Source organism: Triplophysa dalaica, chromosome 18 (assembly GCF_015846415.1).
Source record: "Triplophysa dalaica isolate WHDGS20190420 chromosome 18, ASM1584641v1, whole genome shotgun sequence".
In the NCBI taxonomy this organism is placed as follows: Eukaryota; Metazoa; Chordata; class Actinopteri; order Cypriniformes; family Nemacheilidae; genus Triplophysa; species Triplophysa dalaica.
In genome coordinates, this window is record NC_079559.1 from 5,956,250 (window position 1) to 5,982,329 (window position 26,080).

Consider the following 26,080-nt stretch of genomic DNA (forward strand, 5'->3'; position numbering starts at 1 on the left):
ATCACATTTTGTGGACATCATGTAGCCTAGTAGTGCATACAAGACATACACATACTAAAGTCAGTAAAATAGTATATTTGTCCATTACAGAGCACCACAACTACACAAGACAACTCATTCTAAAATGATGGCATGTTATATTATTCTATCATTTGTGCAATTTAATTACAATAATCTAAAATATTCAGTTTTGTTAAAAAAACTACAATCGAATGTGCTGGAAATTACAACATACTATTTACATAAACAGGCCACACAAAGAAAAAATAAACTGTAAAACAGTAAGTCATGTGCATAACATTCAAGTCTCCATTACCACCTGTTGGTCATCACAGTTATTGCAGGTGCATTAAAAAAAGACTTTGGAGAGAATCAGAAATGTTCCTTTGAACTGGAACAAATATTTGCCAACGCCATTACATTAACGAATTACATTCTGAATGAATGAATCATTCATGAATCACAACAAAATTAGCACTTTTGTAAAAAAAGTCACCTGTAATGTCCCAGTAGTGTAAAGCGACTTTGCTTGAAAACATGGTTTATGAGTGCAGCCAGCTGCAACATCTAAGCACAGCCAAAAACATTACATCATATTGTGCAATAAATAAGCCCTAAATCCCAGCATTTCATAAAACTACCACTAATGCTATAGACCGGCAATACATGTCAAAGACAGCATGTATACAGAAATCTTATTCCAAAATAGCCAAACTCATCAAACAATAAGTAAAGTTAAATAGTGTTGAGCAAATGAATAAGAAATGATAAAGTTGCAAAATTCTGGATACCTTGAATACTGATCTTTAAAACGGTCCATCACATCCATTTTTAATTAAAAAAAATTATGTAAGATATGCAGTTTTGCACAAATTATGAATTTGCTGGGGTTCTAAAATATGCAGCCTGGTTTTCTGTGAGTTCACGCCAAAACCAGTAAAGTGAAGTATATTATCTATACCCGTCATGTCTATGACCTCAGTATCTTCCACTGTATTTGAAATATATAAGGCTACATTCAACAACATTATATCAAATTCTATCAACATCAAAGAATACAGTGAAATAAAATGTGAAAGAGTAAAACACATGAATGATAGAATCTTATGACATCTGTCATAAGCTACAATAGATGCTAACTAGACTAATAAATTCAAAACAATGCTATCATCATATACAGAACATAACATATTCTATAATTGGCATCATCATAAATGATCTTAATTAAAAAAGGCCTCGTTTTAAAATGTTGTCTTCCGGTTTGTTCAATATGATTGTCACTTTGATTTTGGTCATAGTGTAATGGCACATTTCAAAAAGGTTGAAGAACGGGTTGACCTCCTCTACGTTCCCTCCAATAAAAATGGGCCTTTAGCTTAGTTAGCACCCACAGCAGCATTAGACTGTGGATAACAAGTCCAGGATCGAGGCTTTAACAAGTCCATGAAAGATGGCTGTGGAAACAAAAGGAAACCACAAATGTACACAATAAATGAATCAATCCACAACAAGTCATTTTTCACAGATGAATGCATTAGACACCAGTGAATTGTGTACCTCTTTTATGGGGCAGTAACGCTGTGCGTACCACTCTTGGGAATAGAGGCAGATGAGAACCCCCTGACCGAGGAACAGCGAAGTCCACATGATTACGTTCCATAACGGTCCTTTTCTCTGGTCATGAAGGACGAAATTAAACACCACTGAGAGAAAAGATTCAAAGAGAGAAATAAGAGTCAATCCCATGTCATGCTGAGCAGTCTTGCGAAGTTAAAAGTTATCTGCTCTTTACAATAGGGATATTTAAATTCCCTACTGGAAATTAAACTTATCTCGAGTTTAAAATGAACTATTTAAAAAAAAGACCACATTAACCTCATAAGACCAGCACACCACCTTCAAATGGTTTAGACAAATTGTTGGCAGAGGTTTGACAATTTAGCAAATGATGTTCTTACTTCCAAAGCACATGAAGAGGCAGAAGAGGACAGGGTAGAAGAATCCAAAACAGATGGCCAAAACATACTCGTGTACCACAGCAGACACAGTGAAAACGAACAGCATGGCCACTGCACGGAAACGCTTCTGTGTCATCTGCAGAAGTGATCAAACAACATTACAATTCACTATTACTGGATCAGGAAATAGTTTTTAAGCTTTCTACAATCGTGTAAACTGAGGACTTACCAACATGAAGTCCCTGTAAACGTAGTAATACAACCAATCGTGAACCACAACATTCCAGGTACGGTAATAGTTAGCAAACGAAGTGGAGTTCCACCAGTCCTAAGAGAAAAGCTCATTTTTGAGAGGACAATCGCGTAATAAAAAGATAATTTTGGACTCTGAAGCAGATCTAGCCATGTGAATGTGTCGTGTCACACCTTGTAAAACATCCTGTCTCCAAATCGCAGCATCTCGGCGAATGCATTTAGCCAGCAGTGCAGAAAGGCAAAGAAAGCCAGTAAAAGCACCAACACACCTGCACAAATATCACAGAAAATTCACGTTGCTGGTTTAGAACAGTTTTTTTTAAGAAAAGAACAAGAGGATGAGCAAGATTGAAATGTGGTACAGTATAACAGTGTACCTGGCAGTATAGAGTTGAAGACACACAACACCATGACCCTCAGGTCAAAGAGCTGCAGGCTGATATTGTGGAACTGAGGAATACACAGCCGCACAAATACATAATAGGCATAAAACAAACAGCCCAGAACCTGGAATGACAGAAACAACATTGTTTAAACATGTAAGTGTTACATTAAGTGTATATATTAATATGCATTATGTAAACTTGTTCATAAAAAATACAACATAAGAAGCACTTCTAAAGAGCACACCTGTAAAAACTTTGTAGCCACATAGCCCCACCGTATACATGGATTTCTACACATACAAAACAAAATGGGTGCTATTAACATGAAGCTTACATCAACATAGACCCTATATACAGTACTGTATGTTAAAGGGCTTATTATATCTACATAATATTTTATCAAAAAGCTTGTAGTGTCTTAAAGGAAGTCTTACCTGGGATAATTGTCTCTGTATATTAAGGTGGGTGCAAAGAGGAAATAAATATACTGGTTCAGCTGAGGCACAGCTACTGAATCTACAAAAAAATCCCACAAAAGGACATAAATAAATACACAAATACTTTCATTTGTTTATTTGCTGTGACATCAAATTGAAGATCTTACTTGTTTTGGTTCGTGCTGAGGATAGTACTTTTGGCACGTTTTCTCGGATGAAGGAGTGAGTCTTCATGGTCAATCTCACCTGTTTAAAACCAAAACAATTTAGTAGGAAATTTTAAATGAAGGACATTATGGAAATACTAGATCAGTACTTCAATGCATGTCTGAGACATTTGTTCAATTGTTTGTAACAACTTTATATTCGTATTCATAGCGCAAATCCTTAAGCCTAAATATAAGCAACACTAACAGTCATAGTTACATTAGAATAACAGAAATAGACGTATATGTCAAGCTTAACTTTTATACCTTTCATCACTTTAGTCGTAAAGTTTAAATAAATCTTACATTAAGAACTACATTCATTTAAAGCCATTTACATAAAAACTGCAATTTGAATTGAAAATACAGATTGCATTTTATGAAAGATACAAACAGAGCAAAATAACAGCACCTGTTGCCATGGTGACCTCATACCTGCTCTAGAATAAGGATAAAGCATGATGCAGGGGGGAGGCTGTTCTTCAGCACCACATATGTGGGCAGAAAACCCAAACACAACCCCTGATACAGCAGCAGGAGGGACCCAGCCAGCACAGTCCACAGGGTCCCATGGTTTGACGTTGTATACACACTGGCCCAGCCACTCAGAAGAACGAAGGGAACGACGAGGACAGACAGGAACATACCCATCCACGTCACGACCACTAGGGGGAACTGGCCAAATGCGTACACTAACAGATCAAACTCTAGCACCAGTCTAGACAGATGGACAAAAAAACAGGAAACGTTACTCTCAAAACAACATTTAAAAAAGCAAACTGCTATTACGTTGATAACCGCTCCGACCTGCCCTGGTCGATGAAGTCCACGATAAGGGTGCTAAAGATGCAGAGAAGGAGGAGAGCGATGAACATGTGATAGATGGTACGGATGTGGTTCACCTCAAACAGATCACTGCAGAACGGAGACAAGGACATGTATAGTCATCCAGTATGTCTCGAACCACTCAACAAATAAATACATTATGTACAAAGACAGCAAAATTGTTTTTTCATCCACAAACATTGTAAAGACAAAAGGACAGTCAGCTAACCAAATGAATCACTGTATGTTATCCAGACTTGATCACAGACTGAAACAAATCGCAGATTTCAGACACATCAGTACAAGCGTTAACTCTCATGACTTACTCTAACAGAGACCGGCGAATCACAAACTGCTTACTTTGGCCCTGAGACTGTTGCGTGTGCCTGCAGGGGCAAAGAGGAGATCAAATTGATTTGCAAAGAGCACAACTGAACTTTAAAGTGAACTACAAAGTTGTTCTACTGCTGTCTGTGGTACAAAACTGAAAGAGATTTCAGTACCTGAGTTTACTTTTCTCCTTATCGGAGAGCTGAAACACTGTGTTCACATGAGAGGAGCTTAAACTGGCAGACTCCTCGATCAGACTGTCTATGAATTCATTCACCTGAGCGTCAAACTGCCGCATCAGATTGGCTTTCAAATGCTGAAAATCAATCACAGCTTGGGCTGGTTAGTTGTACAAACAAGAATGGAAAGTTTCCAGAAGGTATTATGACCTACGAGCTCCCACAACAAACCTTTCACGCTTTTTATATTCAAGATAACATTAATTCAGCCTGATATTCTGGAGTTATGGGATGTTACGGCCATTTAGTTTTGACTGATGCTGATCTTGATGGGAGCACATGAAGGTCTTTTGTGTCAAAATAATGATTACTAATCATGACCATACAGACATACATAGAGGAATTGAGCTAGTGATGCAACACTTTTCCCGTTGACTTATGTAAAAAAAGGCCTTGAGTTATCATTTGGCTGTACTTTGTCTCCGAAAAGTATCACATTTGATTGTATTTCAGGGGCAGAAGCTTTTAATACATTTTACAGATGAAACTTTGAGGGTCGCACACTAGGAAGACGTCCAATTTTCCCAGTAATCTCGTCTGGATAAAAACACATCCTTCTCTATGCTTGTTACACTTCCTGTATGGTTTATAAGCACTTCCCCAGAAGAACTCAAGAGTTCACGCTGATCCCTTGTAAACAAAGCAAAGACCGCCAAACTGACTCAATTTTATATAATATAAATAAATATATAATCTTTAGGGCAGTGGTCCACAAACTGGGCCCCCAAGATGGGACATATAAAATATGTAATTTTATAAAATATAGAAATTTATGACAAATCAGAAAAATCAGACCACCAACCAAAAGAATTGATGTTCCAGCATTGCATAATTGAATATGTCTGTATTAAGTCAAAAAAAGTTAAAGATGGATAAGTCTTTATTTGGGAAGCAACAAAGCAATGCGACCAACACAAGGGGGTCCTTACATGTTTGAGAAACTAATGTTTTAGGGTGTTAACCATGGTGTGATGTTCCTGTCATATTTTTTATCTATAGTTCAAAATTATATTATATTCATTCTGATTTTTTTTAGGGTATATCTGTCCGGATACTGTAAAAAAAGTAAGCCCAAGAAAATAATAATCATTTTACAAATCTCATACTTCTTTAATCTATATTAATGATTAAGGTGTGTCTTAAAGATACTTTTTATCATTAATCAAAAAAAATGAATTTTGAAATGGATGTTTTTCTTCATTCTACTTCTACATTCGGCATTTACCAATACCGGAAACTTTCTCATATGTTTCAAACATTAACAGAGACTTGTGCAAAGAGAGCATAATCATGTCTGATAAAGATCTATTTGACAAGATTAAGTGATGGATGAGTCTACAGTATCTTTCACTTCAGATAAACCAAAACAAAGTAGGACAAATATTTGGAGCTTCTAAACTAATCACAACTTGTATCTGTATATCTTTTTTTGCATGTCTATAAGTGGAAACCAATTGATGTGTTTTAATCCAAGAAAATAGTATAAACAATGCCTGTGGGACAGAGATCCTACCTCAGCTTTCTTCTTCAACTCTAGTTTCCTGCTAATAATGTGCTCCACTTCCACTGTCCCTGTAATAAAACATCAATATTTGAATGAGATTCTTCCCGTAAACAGTAGAGAAAAAAAACAAAATACTGTGTGCATATTTTTAAAACAATGTTAGACGTTGAATCTTCTTAGTTTTTGTTCCCAATAATTTAACAGTTGTACCGTTTATGTTGTGACACCAGTGTGTTTGTGTCCTGGTTACCACACCCCTAATATTTAACTAATCCAGCGTAATGCAAACAGAACACTTGCATGCATTACAGGGGAACCACAATAGGTTACAGCAGGACAGATGATGTATATCTCAGTGCCAACTATGCAACCGGTCATAGGGTTCACGAGGGTTCAAATGATATATACGGCTGACCATATATGTAGGATTTTATTTTTATGGCAGATTATTCCGAGAATTACATTGCGGAGCTAAATGCAATGACAGCGAATTACATTGGTATCTACTAGCCAAGATATGACACTATCCCAATCAAGTCACTTGGTAAATCACATTGCAGTGACAGTCCATTCATTCCAACATTAGAATGGCTTAGCCATATTACTTTCTATTAATGTTACCATAGTTACAGCTCATCAAGTCATTATCAAGACATACTCTAACTACTGTTTAAAAGCAGTAGGATTTTATATAAAAAAAGATATTGTTAAATGAATGTAATGGCACAAGACTAATTGAGAAGTTGAACACTGAGTCAGAGTAAATGACAGAGATGAAACATGTTGCAATTGATTCCAGGGCAAGAGTTCAATGACCTGATTTAGACCTCACACAGAAAAAAGCCAAACCCACTAATATGTTCCTACACTGTGGCTGGATACATAACATGGCAAGAAAATGTCACAACCACATTCCACCCCGAAAGCACAATAAATAATTAAAACGCAATTATACTATTAAGCGATTAACTGTTACCATTATTGGGACAGGAGGGCTCTTCTGTAGTTCTCTCGGTCCCTGTATCATCCCGTTCTGATGATGGGACATTTTTATGTGAAGCCTTGCGACTTCGCGTGCCACCACCACCCTCATTGACCATATCGACCCTGAAACCAGCACAATGTTAATAAATGGAAATTATTTAAACATTTTTACAAGTAAATCATACAATGTATCAACTACTGAACTTCACTTTGACAAATAGTGAAGTGTCAGTTCAGCAACAGGCACACATCTGTTAGAAATTTAAGAGCAACGAGTATGAACAGTAAAACGGAGTCGTGCTGGACACTATGAATGAGAAAACTGTGATGATGCTGTTCGTCGTCAGTATTTGTAAATTATTGACGGAAAAATGCGCAATGGTCCATGCAACAGGCGAGAGAACCGGTATACGATTCAGTGATTATGAACAAACCAAGAGGATCACTAACCAGGAAATGTTTGAGAGCACAATTAATGTTGTTTAATTAATGATTCCTTCCAGACCAGGAAAGACAAAAAATGCATCGAAATCACTTACTTCTGGTATTTTCTTCCAAAGTATGCGTGTCTTCAATAGTTAGACGTTAAAATGCAGTAAATATGTCCACTGAAGAAAAGCACAAATGTTAGTGTGTGATTGGATGAGTTAAATGTGACACTGACAGCAGGCCTGCTGTACATCTACCGAAACAACAAGCGCTCTCTTCTGCCGGGAGGGCGGAGCCTGCGGCAAGGCGCCCCTTGATTGGCCGAGCTGCAACGAGTGTGTCAATTTTTTTTAAGAGGACAGAATCACATTGCTACATTGTTGCTGATTTACGCAATAATAATGATTATCCATTTCATCTCTATTTTGTGATGTGGGGCAAATACATTCACATGGAAAATAATAATTACAAAATAGTTTTATCAACAGATTAGAAATGTGAGAATAAACTAGAAGCTCGTGCGCTGTAGTTTTTCATCTTGTATCTAGTTTAAGTATTATTTCTTGTCATAAAGTAACTCTTTGTTGGCAGGATTGAATTGTGGGTGTTGTTTTTACATGTGACATACTTTTGGGCAAGGCATACAGACCGGGAATAATAATAAGAAAATATTTATAATTTAGTATTATAAAGAGATTAAGGTCTGTTTTAGTTATATGGTGCATGATGTGCTTTTATGTTAAATTATTGTTTTATTGACATTTACTGTTTGTTTTGCTTGAAATATAATGTTTGAAATGAAGTGAGCGTTCAATTTATGCAGTGCTTGTGTTAAAAAGAAATTGTTTATTGAAGTGATGAGGAAGGTGACAAATTACTACAAGCATTTGTATATATAACACATTTCTCAAAAGGAAGAAAATATTACACAAGGTTTTGAAAAAACACTGTATAACTCATTATCATAAATACAACCCATTGACACAGTAAATAAACTGACATATCATCTAATATATCTATATCTATATATCTATATATATATACAATAAAAATATTGCACTACTTTCAATGGATTGAGAAACTTGACTGACTAAAACCAGAGATACAGTATGTAGCTATCAAAATGTACCTTACATTGTAACAATTTCATTGCTTTCATGACATTCGGTCTACGAGGTGCCATCTTTTTTTTTGCGAGAAGGCTATAAAAAACATAACGGTCCTAGAACGAAGCTTACATCCCCGTCCCATTTCTCCTTTCCGCCATCCACAGAAACCTCTCTTATGGGAAGTTTCATGTCTCTCCTGTGGGGCTCTGAACCACACACAATCTTCACCTGCATTTCTACCTGCAAAAAAAAGACAATGACGTTTGATACAACTATGTTCTCTGTCACTTATGTTTGATACAACATGCCTCATGGGATGTTCACCATTATGAGAAGGCATCTTACCTCACAGCCATGTTTCGATACGATGATGTGAGATGGATCAATTTCTTCTTTGAAGTTTCCTCGTAAGTGCAATATCCTCTTGGTTTGAGCCTCATGTTCAGCTGTGGTCCTGTTGCGTTTGGGACATGTAAGCCTGATGCTTTGTGTAGCAGAGTTGCTGTGCAATCCCAAAAATCGCAGTTGGACAATATAGAGGTCTTTGTACTCAAACTTAGGAAAACAACAATCAATAGATAAAGACAATCAGACTTACACAATCTTAGTGAAACACCATGACATTGTAAGTCATGCAATTCAGTTGAGATATTTCAAAATTTGTAGGTAGTGCATTCACCCTGATGCCTCTTTGAAGTTCACTAAACCACTTCTTAGATCTGTCATCTGATGGCCATATTCCTGAAACCTTAGAAAAGCAAGAGAAACATTTTAGCTTTATTCTCACTATCATGTCCAGTAATAAAGCAAAAAAACAAGAAAACATATGATGAGGAAATTATACTTCAGACTGAACAGGGGACAGGCAGGTTAAACCACCAGCAGTGAAATTGCAGTAGACTTGGAGAGCATCAAATGGACATCCCTGGTTAGGATCAACGTAGTAATGACCTACAAAAAAGATTTCCTTTTTAAATGTTATTTTGGAGAAAAAAATCTGGGTCCATCTTGAATGTGGCTTTCTTGTGGCTCAGTGGTTAGAGCATGGTTCTAGCAATGCCAAGGTCATGGGTTCGATCTCAGGAGGGTGTGCATAGTCAGAAACAAATGTATAGTACATCGCAATTTTTCAAAATTACCTATGCAAACAGATGTGAATGCTTAACCTTAACATTATAATCGCATTGTAGGCAAAGCACAATACAGAGTGCATTGATGCACAAAATCTAGCTAGGTGTTTCCATTTGCATACTTCGGTGTAATATGATTCAAGCCTAAAATGTTGGACTCTGGGCACTGGTTGTCTATCTAAGTTATTAATCAGAATTGTGTTTTGTGTGATATATTCTGACCATTGCTCAGGGGAGGGTGGATGAGACTTAGCTCTCTGCAGGAGGTCGCAGGTTTGTCTTTAGTACCCAGGGGCCAGCTGTCTGCACGCGTGTGTTTCTCATTCCTTTTCTCATTCTCATCAAATCGAGGCTTTCTGGATAACAATGCTGTTTTCTGTAAAGAATGTACAAAGTCACTTACAACCAATATGACACATGTTTCTTCTATTCTTTTCTCATATATACATACAGGTAGATGTATCTGACAAACCAAGGTTGATTGCTTCAGTTTGTACCAACATTTTGTGATCCTTCTCTCCGAGCCCAAAGTCGAGTATGTTGTCGTGGTGTTTGCTGACCAAGACCCGACTTCCCCTTTTAAGAGATAAAAAATATAATTAGATCATTTGATAATCTACTTCCCAGTATCTGCTATAAATGTTCCAGAAAATGTTTACATATTTAAAAACCATATAATAAAATACATCGTATTGCTATGAAGAAAATTTACAACAGCTTTGTAAACCTTAAAGGAGCTTTTGGATTCACCCCAAAAATAATTTTCTGTCTTCATTTACTCACCCTCAAGTTGTTCCAAATCTATATAAATGTATTTGTTCTGATGAACACAGAGAAAAATATTTGGAAGAATGCTTGTAACCAAACAGTTTTGCCCACCATTGACTACCATAGTGGGATTTTTTTATTCATTTCTTTGGTTAGTTTAACACAAAAAAATATATTTTGAAGAATATTGGAAGAATACTAAGCACTTTTGACTACCATTGTCATTTTTCCTACTATGGTAGTCAATGGTGGCAAATAACTGGTTACAACCATTCCAAGTATCTCCATGTTCACCGGAACAAAGGAATTTATACAGATTTGAAATAACTTGAGTGTGAGTAAATGAAGACACAATTTTTATTTTTGGGTGAACTGTCCCTTTAAGACAGTATTGCTTAAAAGAATTGCTATCCAAAAGTGACCAAATGTTTGACTTACAGGTTGTCCTCTATGACCTTTCACGCCTTTTCTGCCTGGTAATCCCTGAACCCCTTTCAAACCCTGTTGATATGAACATTCATTTCCAAACCACATTTATGCAATGACGTTTGAGTCATATATATTGTCTTTTGAATAGTGCATGTCAGGACGACAGATCACGGTGACCATATTTCTGATCAGTACCTACCTCGTTTAGGTACGGGTCAAAGATAACAAGAGCCATATAAATGACATCACACCTGTAATTTCACAGAGTACACACCTTCATTCCAGATGGACCCTGTGAAACACAGTACAATAAGAAACTTTGTGATCTCTGACATCATTTTAAAGCAAGCCGGTCAAAGTGTTTACATACTGATGTGCCGCGAGTTCCTTGAGCGCCAGGATGACCACGTGCACCAGTTTCACCCTGCAAACAACATTTGTATATTTAAAAAGCAGTTTTTAGAGATTTTCACAATGCAATGTAAAGCAGCTATAGAGAAATCATGACTGCAGCTTGCAAGCCAAAGGTGAATGTGCCAAGAAAAAAAACTCCTTAAGATATTTAGAAAAGAACCCTTTGAGGAACCATATCCTCCTCCTCAGCCATTATAATTTAGTATGTATATTGCAAGCCATGTCTATTGGAAAACAATAAGAACATTCAAGATGTAGCGAGGCAATGTTTAAACTGCCGGCATTAGGATAAGCACACTATTTACTTAAAGGGGTCATATGCCACGGCTAAAACTAAAGTTATTGTTTGTTTTAGATGTAACACAATGTGTGTACACGATTTAAGGTTCCAAACGGTGTATTGACCACATACGGTGCATGTTTGTATCCCTCTCTGAAATGTGCAGATTTTTTACAAAGCTCATCGTGCTGAAAAGCCAGTTGTGCTATGATTGGCCAGTTAACCGGTGCGTAGGGATTGGTGGAATACTGCAAGCGTGTGACGGAAATGTAACGCCTCTTACCATATTTGGAACATCAGGTTCCAAAGCAATTGTACTGACACGTACGCCCACCTTACTTGCGAATACAGCAAATCTTAGTCAAATCATACCACGAACTGACGTAGATTTGTGGGGGGGTGGTTACACGGGGTTTCTCAGGCAGGTCTGGGTGAGCATTTGCTTTAGATAGAATTTATCTTTTGTTCTGATACTAACATTTTTGCAAATTTTACGTGGCTAATACATGCGTGGGCAAGTTATATTGCACCAAAGACACAGAAAAAACAACCATTGCCATATGACCCTTTTAAAAATCTTAAAATACACAGGGAAACAAAATACCGCAAGCATTTACCTGTATGCCTTCTGGCCCAGGTCGGCCCTTGTACCCTGGACCGCCTTGTTTTCCCTGATAGATGTACAATAGAAAAACATGAGGTGATACAAAAGAAACAAGCTTTATATGTTTTATTTGAACTCACTTCGTCTCCTGGGGGACCAACAGGACCTTGCAATCCTTTGATACCAGTATAGCCCTGGAAATAGTAATGATCGTCAATTGAATAGCATTGTGTAGTGCCTTTAGGAAATGTGAACATGGTGATACAGACCTTTGGTCCTTTCCGACCAACATCTCCCTTTTCACCGTCAAGTCCTGGAATTCCCTATTAAAGAAAAAAGGAATCAGCCCCAAGTTATCCTAATTTGACTTGGGAGGCAAAATACTTTTGATAACCAATGCTATAACTGTACCTTTGGTCCAACCGGCCCAGCGGGTCCTGGTTTACCTTTCAATCCCATAGAGCCCTGTGGTGAAAAGACTTTTACATTTCTTCAAACTGATTTTGAGAGAACTATTCCCTTAAGATGAATTTGTTGCAGAAATTACATTTGGTCCAGATGGGCCTTGCTTCCCCTGCAAACTTGGTATTCCTGGGACACCCTGTAAGTATGTGGATTTGAAAACCTCTTTTCTTTCATTCACATTGTTCTCTCGTGGAATCAATCAAGAAATACAATTTCAAACAAAGTTTGATAATGAAAGTGACTCACAGTACTACCCGGTTCACCTGGTCTTCCTGGAGGTCCTCTAAATCCAGTGTCACCCTGGAAGTTCAAGAAAACATTCACTCAACAATACCTGTACAATGTGGTAATAACATTTGTGCTAAACCAGCAAGCCAGGACACTCTAGCAACGGCATAGGAACTAGTCATAACGCTCTAGCATTGTGTAATTAAGATTAAAAAATGCAAACACTACTCACATTTCATACAATAATAGAAACTGATAATAAGACGATTCAGTTAAAAGCTAAATTATTAAGTATAAAAGGCCCGAAAAGACACTCACTGGATCTCCCTCTGTACCCACGACTCCCAGCAGTCCATCTGTTCCACTGCGTCCCTTAAAAGAAAGCATCAAACAAAATTCAGGCTTGGCAAAATAATCCAAATGTTCAAAATCTAGAGATAGGACTTGTAATAAGGATACTTGCTTTATTTCCAGGGAAACCAGGAATGCTAACTTTCCCTTTAGGTCCTTGAGGTCCCTTAAGAAAAAGAACATACGTCTTCATTGAGTGTTTTTTAAGTATCTTGTTTATTTGTGTCTGCAAAATATAACATAACATTTTCATGATAAATAACGCACCGGCTTTCCTGCAACACCTTTAGGCCCTCTTTTTCCAGGAAAACCACTTTTTCCCTGCGATGAAAGGGCACACAAAAGTATGTTACACTTTTGTTGAAGGCAGATTGATCCGATGTGTTATATTTAAATAGATCTTATCTTTTAAATATCTAAACCATCTTATCATTTAATTTACTAAGCATACATGCATTTATTTATGACAAAATTAATTTGATCTTTTGTAGAATATATTACAAGCTGACCTTTGGGCCTGGTTGACCTTTGTCTCCTCTTTCACCTGAAGGTCCAGAAGTTCCTGGTCTTCCCTTTTCTCCATAAGGACCCACAGAGCCTGAATGACCTAATGGTCCCTACACAAATGGATATGACAATTCACAAAACTGTATTGATATATATATATGCAGGTATACATTTTTCTTGCATATTATTCTAATATTTATTATTTGAATATAATACGAAAATAATATTTATTTTAAAAAGCAGAGAAGAGAAGAGTGTCGGCAAAATGTTCATATACAATAACTTTTGGACTGTATTTTGGTTTCAGAGCCAATTCCTGTCTTGGGTTAAAAATGTAACAGTTTCAAATAATGGGTGTGAAGCATGATGTCACCATTTTGCCTTCTTCTCCAGACTCTCCTTTCTTTCCAGTTACACCTGCAGCTCCCTGTAAACAACAGAGATTACGGGCTGGACATTTTGTACTTCACGATAAATGAATCCTAACAGATAGCAACCTACAATTGGTCCAGTTCTCCCAGGAACCCCTGAACTCCCTTGATCTCCAGGCTCCCCCTACAGGGACAAAAACAACAGCAGTTGCACTTAATGTCTTTCTTTTTTTTTTCACTAGAGCAAGTCCCATCATCACTAGACATCAATTTAATATAAAAAAATTCACAGAGGATATTTGAACTGAGTGATTTAAATAAAAGGTCAATTGAAAGACATTAGTCAAAAATAAATAAACAAACATTAAAGCTTACTTTTGACCCACGTTGTCCACTTATTCCAACAACTCCTTTATTTCCTGGCAAACCCTTATTTGGGATAAAATACATTTATGTAAGATATATTATCAAAAATATAAAATGTATATTTTATATGTATATAAAAACTCGGTAAATAAAAGGTTAAGATTTACCAATAATCCAACTGCACCAGTGGGACCTTGGGGGCCAATAGTTCCTACTTCACCCTACAATATACAAATTATAAAAAGAAAATAAATATGTCTTTCAAAATTGTATCCATCACTGGTGCCCTGTGGGATATATAATATTTGAAAAAATTCAGTGGTACCCACATCAAGTCCATGTAGACCTTTGTCGCCTTTTCCTCCAAATTCTCCAATGTTCCCCCCAGGACCGTATCTTCCTGCCAAACCTGAGCGACCTCTGACACCTGGCTGACCCTGAGCATATACAAAAACAAACAAAATCAATCAGACAACACTCAGAATATGCTAAGACTGTTTGATCCCTCTCCCAAACATCTGCATAAACTCCATATAACTCACTTTCTCACCAGATGATCCAGGGTCTCCGTTCTGCCCTGGAGAACCACCCAAACCCTGACCAAACAACAACACAAACATTTCAAATGATCATTTATGCCTTTACATGGTGGACAAATGATCAACGTTTTTGTGACGTCATCTCACTTGTCTTCCTATTGGTCCCTTCATTCCGGGTGCGCCCTCATTTCCTTTCTCTCCTTGAAAACCCTTTGGGCCCCGATCACCTGGAGATCCTGCTTTACCTCTATCACCCTACAACCGACAGTACTGTCCTGTGTATCATTTACTTACAACACCATAACGCTCTTTAAATGTACGTATAGCCTGTATTCAGTATCAATACTAACAGGTAATGCTTTGATTCCTGCTGGTCCGGTCGGTCCAAATACCCCAACTGAGCCCTGAAACAAAGCATTAATCATCTTAAAAATAAATTACGATTTTGTAAAATGTATTATTAAGCCAAATATTAAGGATATGTTTTCTATACAGTGCAAGAATACTAATAGAAAATGTTTTATTGATTTTCTGTCATTATTGATTAATCATCATGTTGCTTTTAAACATTTTTCTACTTTCTTTCGATTAGACCTGGAATATAACACAATTTATTATATAAAAAAGGTAAAATATAACGTTTTACAAGGAAAAACATGAGAGTGAGTAAATAATGAATAACTGCACATATATTTTTTGTTAACTATCCTTTTAAAAATAAAAAATTTTAAGTAAAAAATGATAAGCAATCTACCTCCTCACCATCGAAACCAGCAACTCCCTCTGGACCAAGGGCTCCTCTCAATCCCTTCAGCCAATACAGTATCAAAGAACACATCTCATACACAACCACGATGAGAAAAAAATGATTTCAGATAGCTATTGAACAATATAGTTATCAAAGTAGCCTACCTGGTTACCTTTGTCTCCTGGAAGCCCAGGAGGACCAGATGGTCCATCTTTACCCTGTATAAAAAGTTGAACACAATGTGATTCATGTCATTCCACTGTCTCAAATAATACAAGATTAAGATAACACTTACTGTGTAACCTGCCACTCCATGTGGCCCAGGGGAACCTTGGGGTCCTTGGTCTCCTTTTTGCCCACCCCGACCCGCCTCACCCCACTGGCCTATGTTTCCTTGTATGCCCTTAAAAAGATTGCATTAAAAATATTATCATTATTATTTAATGGTAAGCATATTGCAAAATATTTGTATTAAATAACTAAGATATTACAACATAAATGCATGTGTGTCAAATCCTTACAGGGGGTCCAATGTAACCCTTCTGTCCTAGTATTCCTCGAGAACCCTAGGAGATAAATACATTTATGCAAAAGCTCTAGAACCTAAGAATTAATGGTATTAAAATTTGAATTATTTTTAATAAAGTACACACTGGTGGAGCAGGCTCCCCCTTTGGTCCCTTAAGGCCTTTTGTCCCCTAAAAACAAATAAAAAGACGTAAATGGATAGACGACTTGTGAATGGATATTTGGTTTGATGGACAAATGAAAGTCTAGTCTGTTTCTGAATCCTGTTAAAGAAAAAGAAACTCTTTAATCATTTACTCTCATGTCATTCTTTTTTTGAAGGACGTTTGGCAAACAAACAAAGCTCCATTTCTCAAAATATTATCTTTTACGTTCCACAGAAGAAAGAGTTATATAACGGTTTTAAATGACACAAGGGTGAATAAATGCTGACAAAATTAAATCATTTTTGGAAAAGCTGTCATATTAAATGTGACTAATAATCACCATATACTGTACGTGTTGTGTCAAGAAAGCCTCACCTTTACTCCAGGACTGCCAGGGAGCCCCTTTGAACCCTCTTTGCCTTTAACACCCTGAGACACAATATGTTGTCACAAACCTGTATCTCTGGAGAACAAGCTTTCATTTTTAGCTTCTGATAAAACATTTGGTCGGACCTTTATGATGTCATTACTACTTACCCTGATCCCAGGGTTTCCTAGTTTGCCAGCCAGACCTCGGCTCCCTGCTTCCCCCTTTAAAAAATAATTGTATATCATTGTGCTGCCATGTCATGTCATGTCAAAACTGGTAAACCATGACATTTTTAACAGCTTATATACCACAAAATGGCAAATTACATAACCAGGAGACCAAAACACTCAGAAACCCTGTCAATCATACAAGGAAACTCACACTTTTTCCAACAAGACCTTGGATTCCTGGTGCACCCGGCTTTCCTTGTAATCCCTGCTTGGACAGAACACAGAATTAGACTTTATCAGATGTACTATAAAACTAGACGTTTGCAGGTCTTACTCTGGGTCCTTGAGCTCCTTTATCTCCATCTGATCCTGGTGATCCAACAGCTCCCTGTACCGCAAATAACTCTCAGAGATAAATGAATAAGACAAATGGATGTTTTACAATACAAAAATGTGCATGTGTGGCTCTTACGTGTGCACCATCGATCCCATCCAGCCCTCGATTCCCAGAAACACCCTGCGGTCCCTTAAACAACAACAAAGATAGAAGCGAACTATAATAATTTAGTTCACATGCTCATTGCGTTCATAATGCAAAGATCATGGGTTTAATACCACATAGACACACATAATGATAAAATAAACATATAACATAAATTCACTGTAAGTCACTTTGGATAAAAAGCATCTGTCAAGCTAACATGACCCATGCTGATCAATACTCTGTTCTATACTTGTGACTTTTATTACAAAGCCTTATTTTGTTAAAGGATCCAAAAGTTAGCTTCATTAGTGAACTTGTACATTTACCTTTTGACCTTTAAATCCAGTTCCTCCTGGCACTCCTGGTCTACCCTGTTCCATAAAAAGTCAGCTATCAGTTACATTGGGTTAGTTTTTATCTTATATTATTATATTGTATATTGCTGTAGATTGCCTAAGCCTCACAGCAAGCATTTCAATGCACATTTTGTCACCGACGTCTGTACACATGACAAATAAACTTGGGGGATTTTCTGTCTTAACTGAATAATTACGACAGAATAAATGAGGATAAGATGAGAAAAAACACTGCATGTCATTCTTGGAGCTGTTAGTAGACATATTATAAAAGGGCTTTTATAAAGTAATAATCTAATCTTGAATAGGGAACCTTAATACCCGGCTCTCCTTCAGGTCCTTGATCTCCAGTTTTTCCCATCTCGCCCTATAAAACAAGATTAAAGAGAGACAGTGCCGCATTAAGACTGTATGGGTAGCTGGGCTTTACCTCTTGAGGGGCCCTTCATCCTCCAGAATTACAGCCTACATTCACACACAATATTAACTAATAACCACAAAGTGCAAGTTAACTGCCTATTATTATGCCGAAATAAATGCCATTAAGGGGTCATATGACATGGTTAAAACTAATATTATAGTTTATTTTAGATGTAACACAATGTGTATACACTTTCCACATACCCTGCATGTTTGCATCTCCTCTTTGCCCCGCCTCTCTGAAACTTACAGATTTTTAACAAAGCTCATCACTCTGAAAAGCGAGGTGTGCTATGATTGGCCAGTTAACCAGTGCGTAGTGATTGGTCGAATACTGCAAGCGAGTATTTGGGGCGGTCTCAGTTAAATCATACCACGAACTGATGTGGATATGTGGGGGTGTGGTTACACAAGGTGTTTCAGGCAGGTCTAGGTGAGCATTCGCATTTAGATAGAATGCAACTTTGGTTCCGACACTTACATTTTTGCAATTTCAGTGTCTGATACATGCATGGGCAACTTATAACACCCCAAAGACACAGAAAAACACGTATTCACGACATTTGCCTTAACAAAATATAAACCAACAAAATATCCTATAATAATACAGATCCACAGGATTCCCTTGTGTTTATGTATAAATAATGATAATATAGAAAATGATACAAAAAAGATAACTTCTTAGATCAGTTTTTTTATAGTTTTCAAAACACTGATTACTCATTTTAAAGTTTTTTGGAAACATGATTTTAAAAAGATAAAAAATAAAAAATTTACAACAATTTATTTTCGCGTTCCATAATTAATTATTAGCATTTACACTAAGTTTTAATAGCAGTTGGTTCTGTTAACACTAAGTGAAAAAACTAGCAACGATATGCTATTTATTCAAAATGAAAATAGCTGTATTTTCTTTGGTGTAAATAGTTATTGATCATTAAAAATAGCGGCAGATACTGTTTGCACCTCTGTATTTTTGTGCATAAATCATTCTGCAATAATAACAGAGTGTAAATCATTACATTTATTAAAATAATTATAAAGATGGTAATTTATTGAGAAAATAAAGGCCTATCCCCAACCTTATCCTAAACTTTATGATTAAACACTTGTTAACCAATTTTCAAATACGTTCTTAATTTTATTGAAAACATTTGCCTTCATGATCTGATCTGAAAAAGCGAGTTGAGCGAAAGTTGGAATAGAACAAGGGTCTCCGGCGTCAAAGCTTTTATCTACATTACACCTTACGCCACTGGAGTCACTCATGTCGTTGTTCATTCTCTTTCTCTGTTACAATCAGAAACGGGTGGGCGGCATGTAAATAGTTTCTACCATCAAGGTGGTCTTAAGCCCAGGTAAGCCTGTGCATTAACGCGACCCTAAAGAGAGATAATATTCCAACAGTCCTCCAACAGTCCATGTCTATGAATGCAGAACACAAAAATTATATTTTGAAGAACACCGGTAACCAAATAACATGGGCCCCCATTGACTTCCATTGTATATAGACACAAACCAACCGACACATTTCCTAAAATATCTTCATTTGTGCTCCATTAAAGAAAGAGTCATATACAGGTATTTAATGACATAAGTGTGAATAAAATGCTGACAGAATGTCTGTTTTTGATGATTTATCCCTTTAAGAAAGGTTTACTTACCAAAGATCCTGGAAAACCAGTAAATCCACCTTGGCCAATCCGACCCTTTTAAAGTAAAATAATATCTGGTTTTATTTCAGTAGTTCAGGTATTTGGTATCTAATATACAACATCCATTACAAATACATCTTGAGTAAGATTCAATCACCTTATCACCTCGTGGTCCAGGAACACTTTGGATACCAGAAGGACCCCTCTCTCCCTAAAGATACCATTTATATAATAATAAGCATGTCACCTTCGATATATATTTTTTAATTTATACAAGGAACTGGGCTGAACTTAATGTAGACTAAAGTTTGTTCTATCAAACCTTAGGTCCATCTTGTCCCTGTCTCCCAGGTTCTCCAATAGGTCCATCATAGCCCTTAAAAAACAAAGTCACAAAGTGGTTGATTTTCAGTGAGACCGTTTTCAGCAAGTTAAATAGAAACACTTACTGTGGGTCCTGCTAAGCCAGCGGGGCCGATGGGCCCTATCTCTCCATGAACACCAGACTGCCCTCCTCTTCCTCTGAAACCTTTTTTACCCAGCAACCCCGGAGGACCCTGACAACGAGAAACCACCAGTACGAAAAGATGGGTTAGTTCTTTCATCACTGGCACCTTAAGTTTCTAATTTTACAGAGTGTATGGGCCTCAATAACTTACTCGATCTCCTTTTTGGCCTGAATCACCTTTCAACCCACGAAATGCTTTCAGACCCTGCAGATACCAAACAGACCAATAAAAAAAAATATCCCATAACTTTTATCAAATTTTCTCCATCAACACACTGGAAGAAATACAGTATATTGCTTTTTCTCTGCAGTCCTATAGATAGAATTCATGATACAAAAGAGCTGGTCATCTTACTGGATCACCTGAAGACCCACGATTTCCCACTTTTCCACTGGAACCCTTAAACAAGAATACGACTTTATGTTTAAAAAGATACACAGCCAGCTACATTCAATCACACAAAACATAAACGTGTCAAAAGAGACTACTGTAAATGAACTGCAAGCTTACTTTAAAGCCTGGTGGTCCTGGATCTCCAATTGCTCCCTCAATTCCCATATCTTCCTGTTTGTAAGAGATGTATAAAAGACTTAACATCAGGTGAATTCAGGACAATCCATACGCAAGAAAAAAAAGAAAAGAAAATGTATTTTATTTTAACATGAAATACACATACAGGGTCTCCTTTCAGGCCTGGTGGTCCATCTCCCCCAGGTTTGCCCTGAAGAAGGTTGTAAAGTTTCAATGAAGATAAAGCAAAGATTCAATACCACTTTATCAATCCATCAAACCTATTTTTTTAAGACTTGACTTGACTTGAGATGTGACTTGACTTGTGATCTAAGCATTTAGTCTGAGGTTGATTCAACAGGACAAGAATCAAGTCAGGTATATAACAATGACTAAATCAAGTTAAAACCAATTAAAAGTTAAAGAAAAATTAGATCGTTTATGTCAATAACATAAATACAAATGTGTTTTTGCACATCCAGTGTTGCTTCTGTGAATACATTAAAATAATCTGTTTATAGGCAGACATTTCAGGGAGAAGAACCCAGCTGGATGTTTAAAGAACACCATCCAGTCCACCAAGATCCTTCCCAAAATGAGGCTGTCTAGGTCAATAAAATGAAAGACATTTTGGGACCTACAAAACATTACATGATGGACCAAATGTTGAAATGTACGGCACCTGTGGTCCAGGGGGTCCCGGAACACCAACAACCCCATCTGGACCTTCTTCTCCCTGTAATATATTAAAACATACAGTGACTAATAATTTCTACAGACGTCTGCTTTGCCGGGTTCATTTAAAAAAAAAAAGGTTTAGGACATAAAATAAAGAAAAAAACCTTACTGGTTTGCCCGGTTGTCCTTTTGGCCCTGTCTCACCAAGTCGCCCCTTTAAAACAGTGTGTGTGTCTCAAACAAGCCCAAACTGTTTTATTTACTGTGCTGAGATTTTAATATTAGATTTGTTCAAAGACACAAATCTAGCTAATAAATAAAGCATTTTGAGAAAATCAATAAAACAAAATGATATAGACATAGAACATATAAAGCCTGCAAAAAATTATAAAACTCAATTCAAGGTTTGATGTCTTATCATAACTTGATCTCTACAAACCAAAATGTTTTCATTATGTTTCTTACAGGTGATCCGTTAACACCCGGAACTCCCTTTAACCCTCTCGGTCCCATACGTCCCTGGAAAGAGTCATAGGTCAATTTACTGAACACGCATTGAGGAATAGAGACAACACAGAATAAATGTACAACATACTGGTGGTCCTGGTGATCCAGTAAACCCAAGCCCACCCGGCTCTCCCTGACAAAAGAAAAACATTCATTACAAAAATAACCAACAAGTTTTTTTTTTACATGATAAAGCTTGATATGGTGATGATGGTTTAACACATACAGGTGGACCAGTCGCTCCTGTGACACCCCGGGAACCTCTGGGTCCAGGTGACCCCTGTGTAAGGAACATATATTATTGTGTATGCACAGATAATGTGGTTCAACAACAAGAGGCTCCAATGGACGGGGCCGGTGTGAAAGACTTTTGAGTCAGCAGAAAAATTGGCCAATTGTTTTAATGTTTTCTTATTTTCTCTATGAATATACAGAGAAAAAAAATACATAGTAAAATACATACAGAAATATCACACAACATGAGTATGGTCCTACTTACAATATAGCCTATTACTCCGGCGTGGCCCTGCTTTCCCTTGTTTCCCTGAATAAACAGAGCAAACATTTTGAAAATAAGTGACATCATCAGACAGATCAAAGAAAAGTCTGGAGAGCAGGAACGCTGTCATACCTTCTGTCCTTTCTTTCCTTTGTTTCCATATGGTCCTGGTTCTCCAAAGTCCCCCTGAGATCACCAAAAGTCACATTTTATTAAAACTTTCTATGGCACTGTACATACTTTAGAATACGTTTGTATGATGGATTCTCACTTTGGCACCGTAATATGGCTCTTTGAATCAATTGGATTAGTTATGGCTAGGTCCACATGGAATTTGGGAATTTTTCACATTTTTGTTGAGTAGTTGCAAATTTTCTGAATTATGTGGAAAGATTCATTACAACGTGTGTTTGACAGGACTTCCAATTCTGTGAAAAGGTTCTGTGTTGTTTTGTGAGCACAAATTCCATACAGGCCTATTTATGGCATTATCCACAGAGTAATTCTAGCCATTCTTACCCACTCACCCATCTCCCCCTTAATGCCCTTCTCTCCTTCAAATCCTTTTGGACCCTGCAAGAAAACAAACAAATTTACCAGCACATATAGACTGTAGAATATATGCAACACAATGCAAACATAAATGCTCACATCCACCCCGGGTGGTCCTGGTGGGCTTATATCCCCATCATTCCCAGGTGTGCCCTCTTGTCCTGGTCTCCCAGTTGGGCCTGGCATTCCAAAAGGTCCAATTCTTCCCTAATACAAGAGAAGTGCGGCATGTGTAATATAAATATAGCATTAATGCATACTGTATCAATTACATTTATATATTAAATTATATATTAATATGTTGAGCTGTTCGAAAATCCTTTGACTGCAAGCTTTTTCACTTTGTGTCTTTTGATTCACACTTCTTTATGCTTGTTGACCCACTAAGATCATATTCTTCACGGCAGCTTCATCAATTCTCAATTTGGTTTGATCTCACTTTATCTGCTTCCAGAAATGACAGTGTGACAGAGATACGTACTATTTTCCCTGGTTCTCCCTTCTTCCCCTGTTTCCCTGGAATTCCAGAGAGTCCCTAAAACCGATGAAACATTTTGAATGATCCTAATATAATTTACAGCAAATGTTATCTGTCACAGTATTCTGTGCTCAAACATTTGAAAAGTGCAGTCGAATTATATATTCAAATGATATTACTTACAGGTGGTCCAGGATCTCCAGGTGGTCCCAAAGGACCCTTTAACCCCTTTACTCTCTATGTAAAGGTACAGTTAAACATTATTTCAATTTTCATTTAATGTTTTTTATGCTACGCAAGTTAGGGTCAGATCCAGACTTACTCACCGGCCATGATGACACTAGATTTTTGTAGAATTTATTTTTCTGCGAAGCAGGATGAAAAGCAAGTGTAACATGAATTGTCAGTGTATTAACTCTTACAGAAACATCAAAACTTATGTAAAGTCAAAAATTATAAATGCACCTTGAACGCTTGCCATTCTTCCTCTGATGTTTTCCATACAATGATGGCAGGCATGCCAGGTGGTCCAATATGTCCCCTATGCCCAGTAGGACCCGTACGGCCCATTACTCCTGCATAACCCTGCGTGACACCCAAACGTCCATGACTTAATGTAGCAGCCAAATAAATGTGATAAGATGTATGCAATCAATGTGATATTATGATTTCAAAATACATTTATTATTGTGCATACCTTGTCCCCCTTTTCACCTGAAGGACCTGGCAACCCTGGTCGACCTGGATACCCCTGAAAAGAGTCCATGTGATTTTATGATAAAACAACTGAAGATGTCCCTGTGCAGTTTGGAAACATGCAAAACGCTCAGAGAGCTGTACAGATACATGTTAACCACACGGGGGCGCAAGTGCTCAGCAAATCCTCTGTGATTCTCCGTTTCTCTCGCTTTTATTGTCAGTAGTGAAGATTCATTGTCACGATTGTAAAGTCTGAAAGTATCGTAGAAGAATTGACGATTCGACATACAAAATCTATATGAAAAGGAGGTTTATGTATAATATCTTAAAAGACGGTCCATCTTAATACTATTCCCTCTCTCCACTTCACAAAGTGAAAGCTTTATTAAATAATTCCTGTAATCCTTCTCATCTTTTCAGGATAATATTTCTCTCTCAATGTCACCCAATAAGTCGGTTCTTGTTCATAAGCCCCATTCCCTGAGGTAAATGATCCTTCTTCTGCGTTAAATTAAATAATCCATCAGCAAACTCAATTTCCTGTAAGGGCTCAGATGATGGGGCCTAAGATGACCACGTGGGAGAAGAATTAGACAGAAATAAAGATTTTTCTACACAACGACCATCCCTCTACTAATTTCGAGGGAACTGTATGATTACATTTTTGTTTGTCAATTATTTTCTTTAAATCGCTTTAAATGGCATGTGAGTATTATGCCCTTTGCTATAATATTAACATTAACAAAGTAAGTGAATGAGTATACTGTATACCAATTCACCTATTTCAACTGTAAAACTTTAACATTTTTAGGTTAAATTAAATCGGCTTTACAAGTCACATACATTTAAATTATATTATAACAGACTTTAACGATGGATTTCTTTTCAATTTAACCATGTAGTTTAACCCATTTCCACTGTATTTTATTTAAATTGAAGTGACTTCATGAAAATTTCATTCAACCTTAAAAATGTAAATGCAGATTTTTGAGTGAAGTTTTGAAGTTTTTAAGCTGGTGGACTAACAAAGACAAATAAGTAAGAAATAAACATGCAAAGATTTCCTGTAGCTCAGTGGTAAGGGCAACGCAAGGTTGTGGGTTCGATCCCAGGGGATTGCAAATACCTTTGTAAAATGTATAGGATAAAAGCGTCTGCCAAATGCCTAAATGTAATGTAAATGTAAATGCAAAGATGATGGAATAATTCAGACATCTTGAGAAATGCTGTGGGTTTCTTACCCTCAGACCTCTGAACCCTGGTCGATGTACTAAGGTGTCTTCTTTCTGATTGGCTGAGAAGAAAAAATGGACGATTAAATAACACACTACTTTTATATCATTTTTCTGCATTGCGTTATAGAGAAATGTTGCTGTTTGTGTGTGGGATGTTATGTGTGGGACTCTCATCAAGATAACAAAAAAAAAAATGAAATATTACAATAAACGGGGAATGATGACCGCTTAAAACATACTTGTGAGTCACTTTTTTCAACTCTTTTTTTTATAGAGAAACTGGAAATGTAATGATATATTAATGCTAGTTTTTCGATTAAAATTAGCTAAAGTTTAGACTTTTCTATAGAAATAATACTGATAATTTTTCTCTATCATCAAGAAGTTATGATACAACGTTTTTTAATATAGAAAAATAAAAA

General features: G+C 36.9%; 2 protein-coding genes across 2 annotated transcripts; both read right to left on the minus strand.

Moving 5' to 3' along the window:
* Positions 1-55: 55 nt before the first annotated feature.
* Positions 56-7,795, minus strand: soat1 (sterol O-acyltransferase 1). Its single transcript, XM_056730101.1, has 16 exons — positions 7,664-7,795; positions 7,117-7,247; positions 6,150-6,208; positions 4,571-4,713; positions 4,394-4,453; positions 4,050-4,157; positions 3,678-3,960; positions 3,204-3,282; positions 3,034-3,115; positions 2,844-2,889; positions 2,591-2,720; positions 2,385-2,482; positions 2,188-2,286; positions 1,959-2,094; positions 1,558-1,703; positions 56-1,454 (listed from the first exon to the last, which is right to left on the minus strand). Exons 2-16 carry the CDS (start codon positions 7,238-7,240, stop codon positions 1,377-1,379), a joined length of 1,671 nt encoding a protein of 556 aa, XP_056586079.1. The 5' UTR covers positions 7,241-7,247; positions 7,664-7,795; the 3' UTR covers positions 56-1,376.
* A 960-nt stretch (positions 7,796-8,755) lies between these two features.
* LOC130440409 (collagen alpha-1(III) chain-like) lies at positions 8,756-9,836 on the minus strand. Its single transcript, XM_056773517.1, has 5 exons — positions 9,812-9,836; positions 9,507-9,613; positions 9,342-9,410; positions 9,008-9,217; positions 8,756-8,902 (listed from the first exon to the last, which is right to left on the minus strand). Exons 1-5 carry the CDS (start codon positions 9,834-9,836, stop codon positions 8,756-8,758), a joined length of 558 nt encoding a protein of 185 aa, XP_056629495.1.
* Between the last annotated feature and the right edge of the window lie 16,244 nt (positions 9,837-26,080).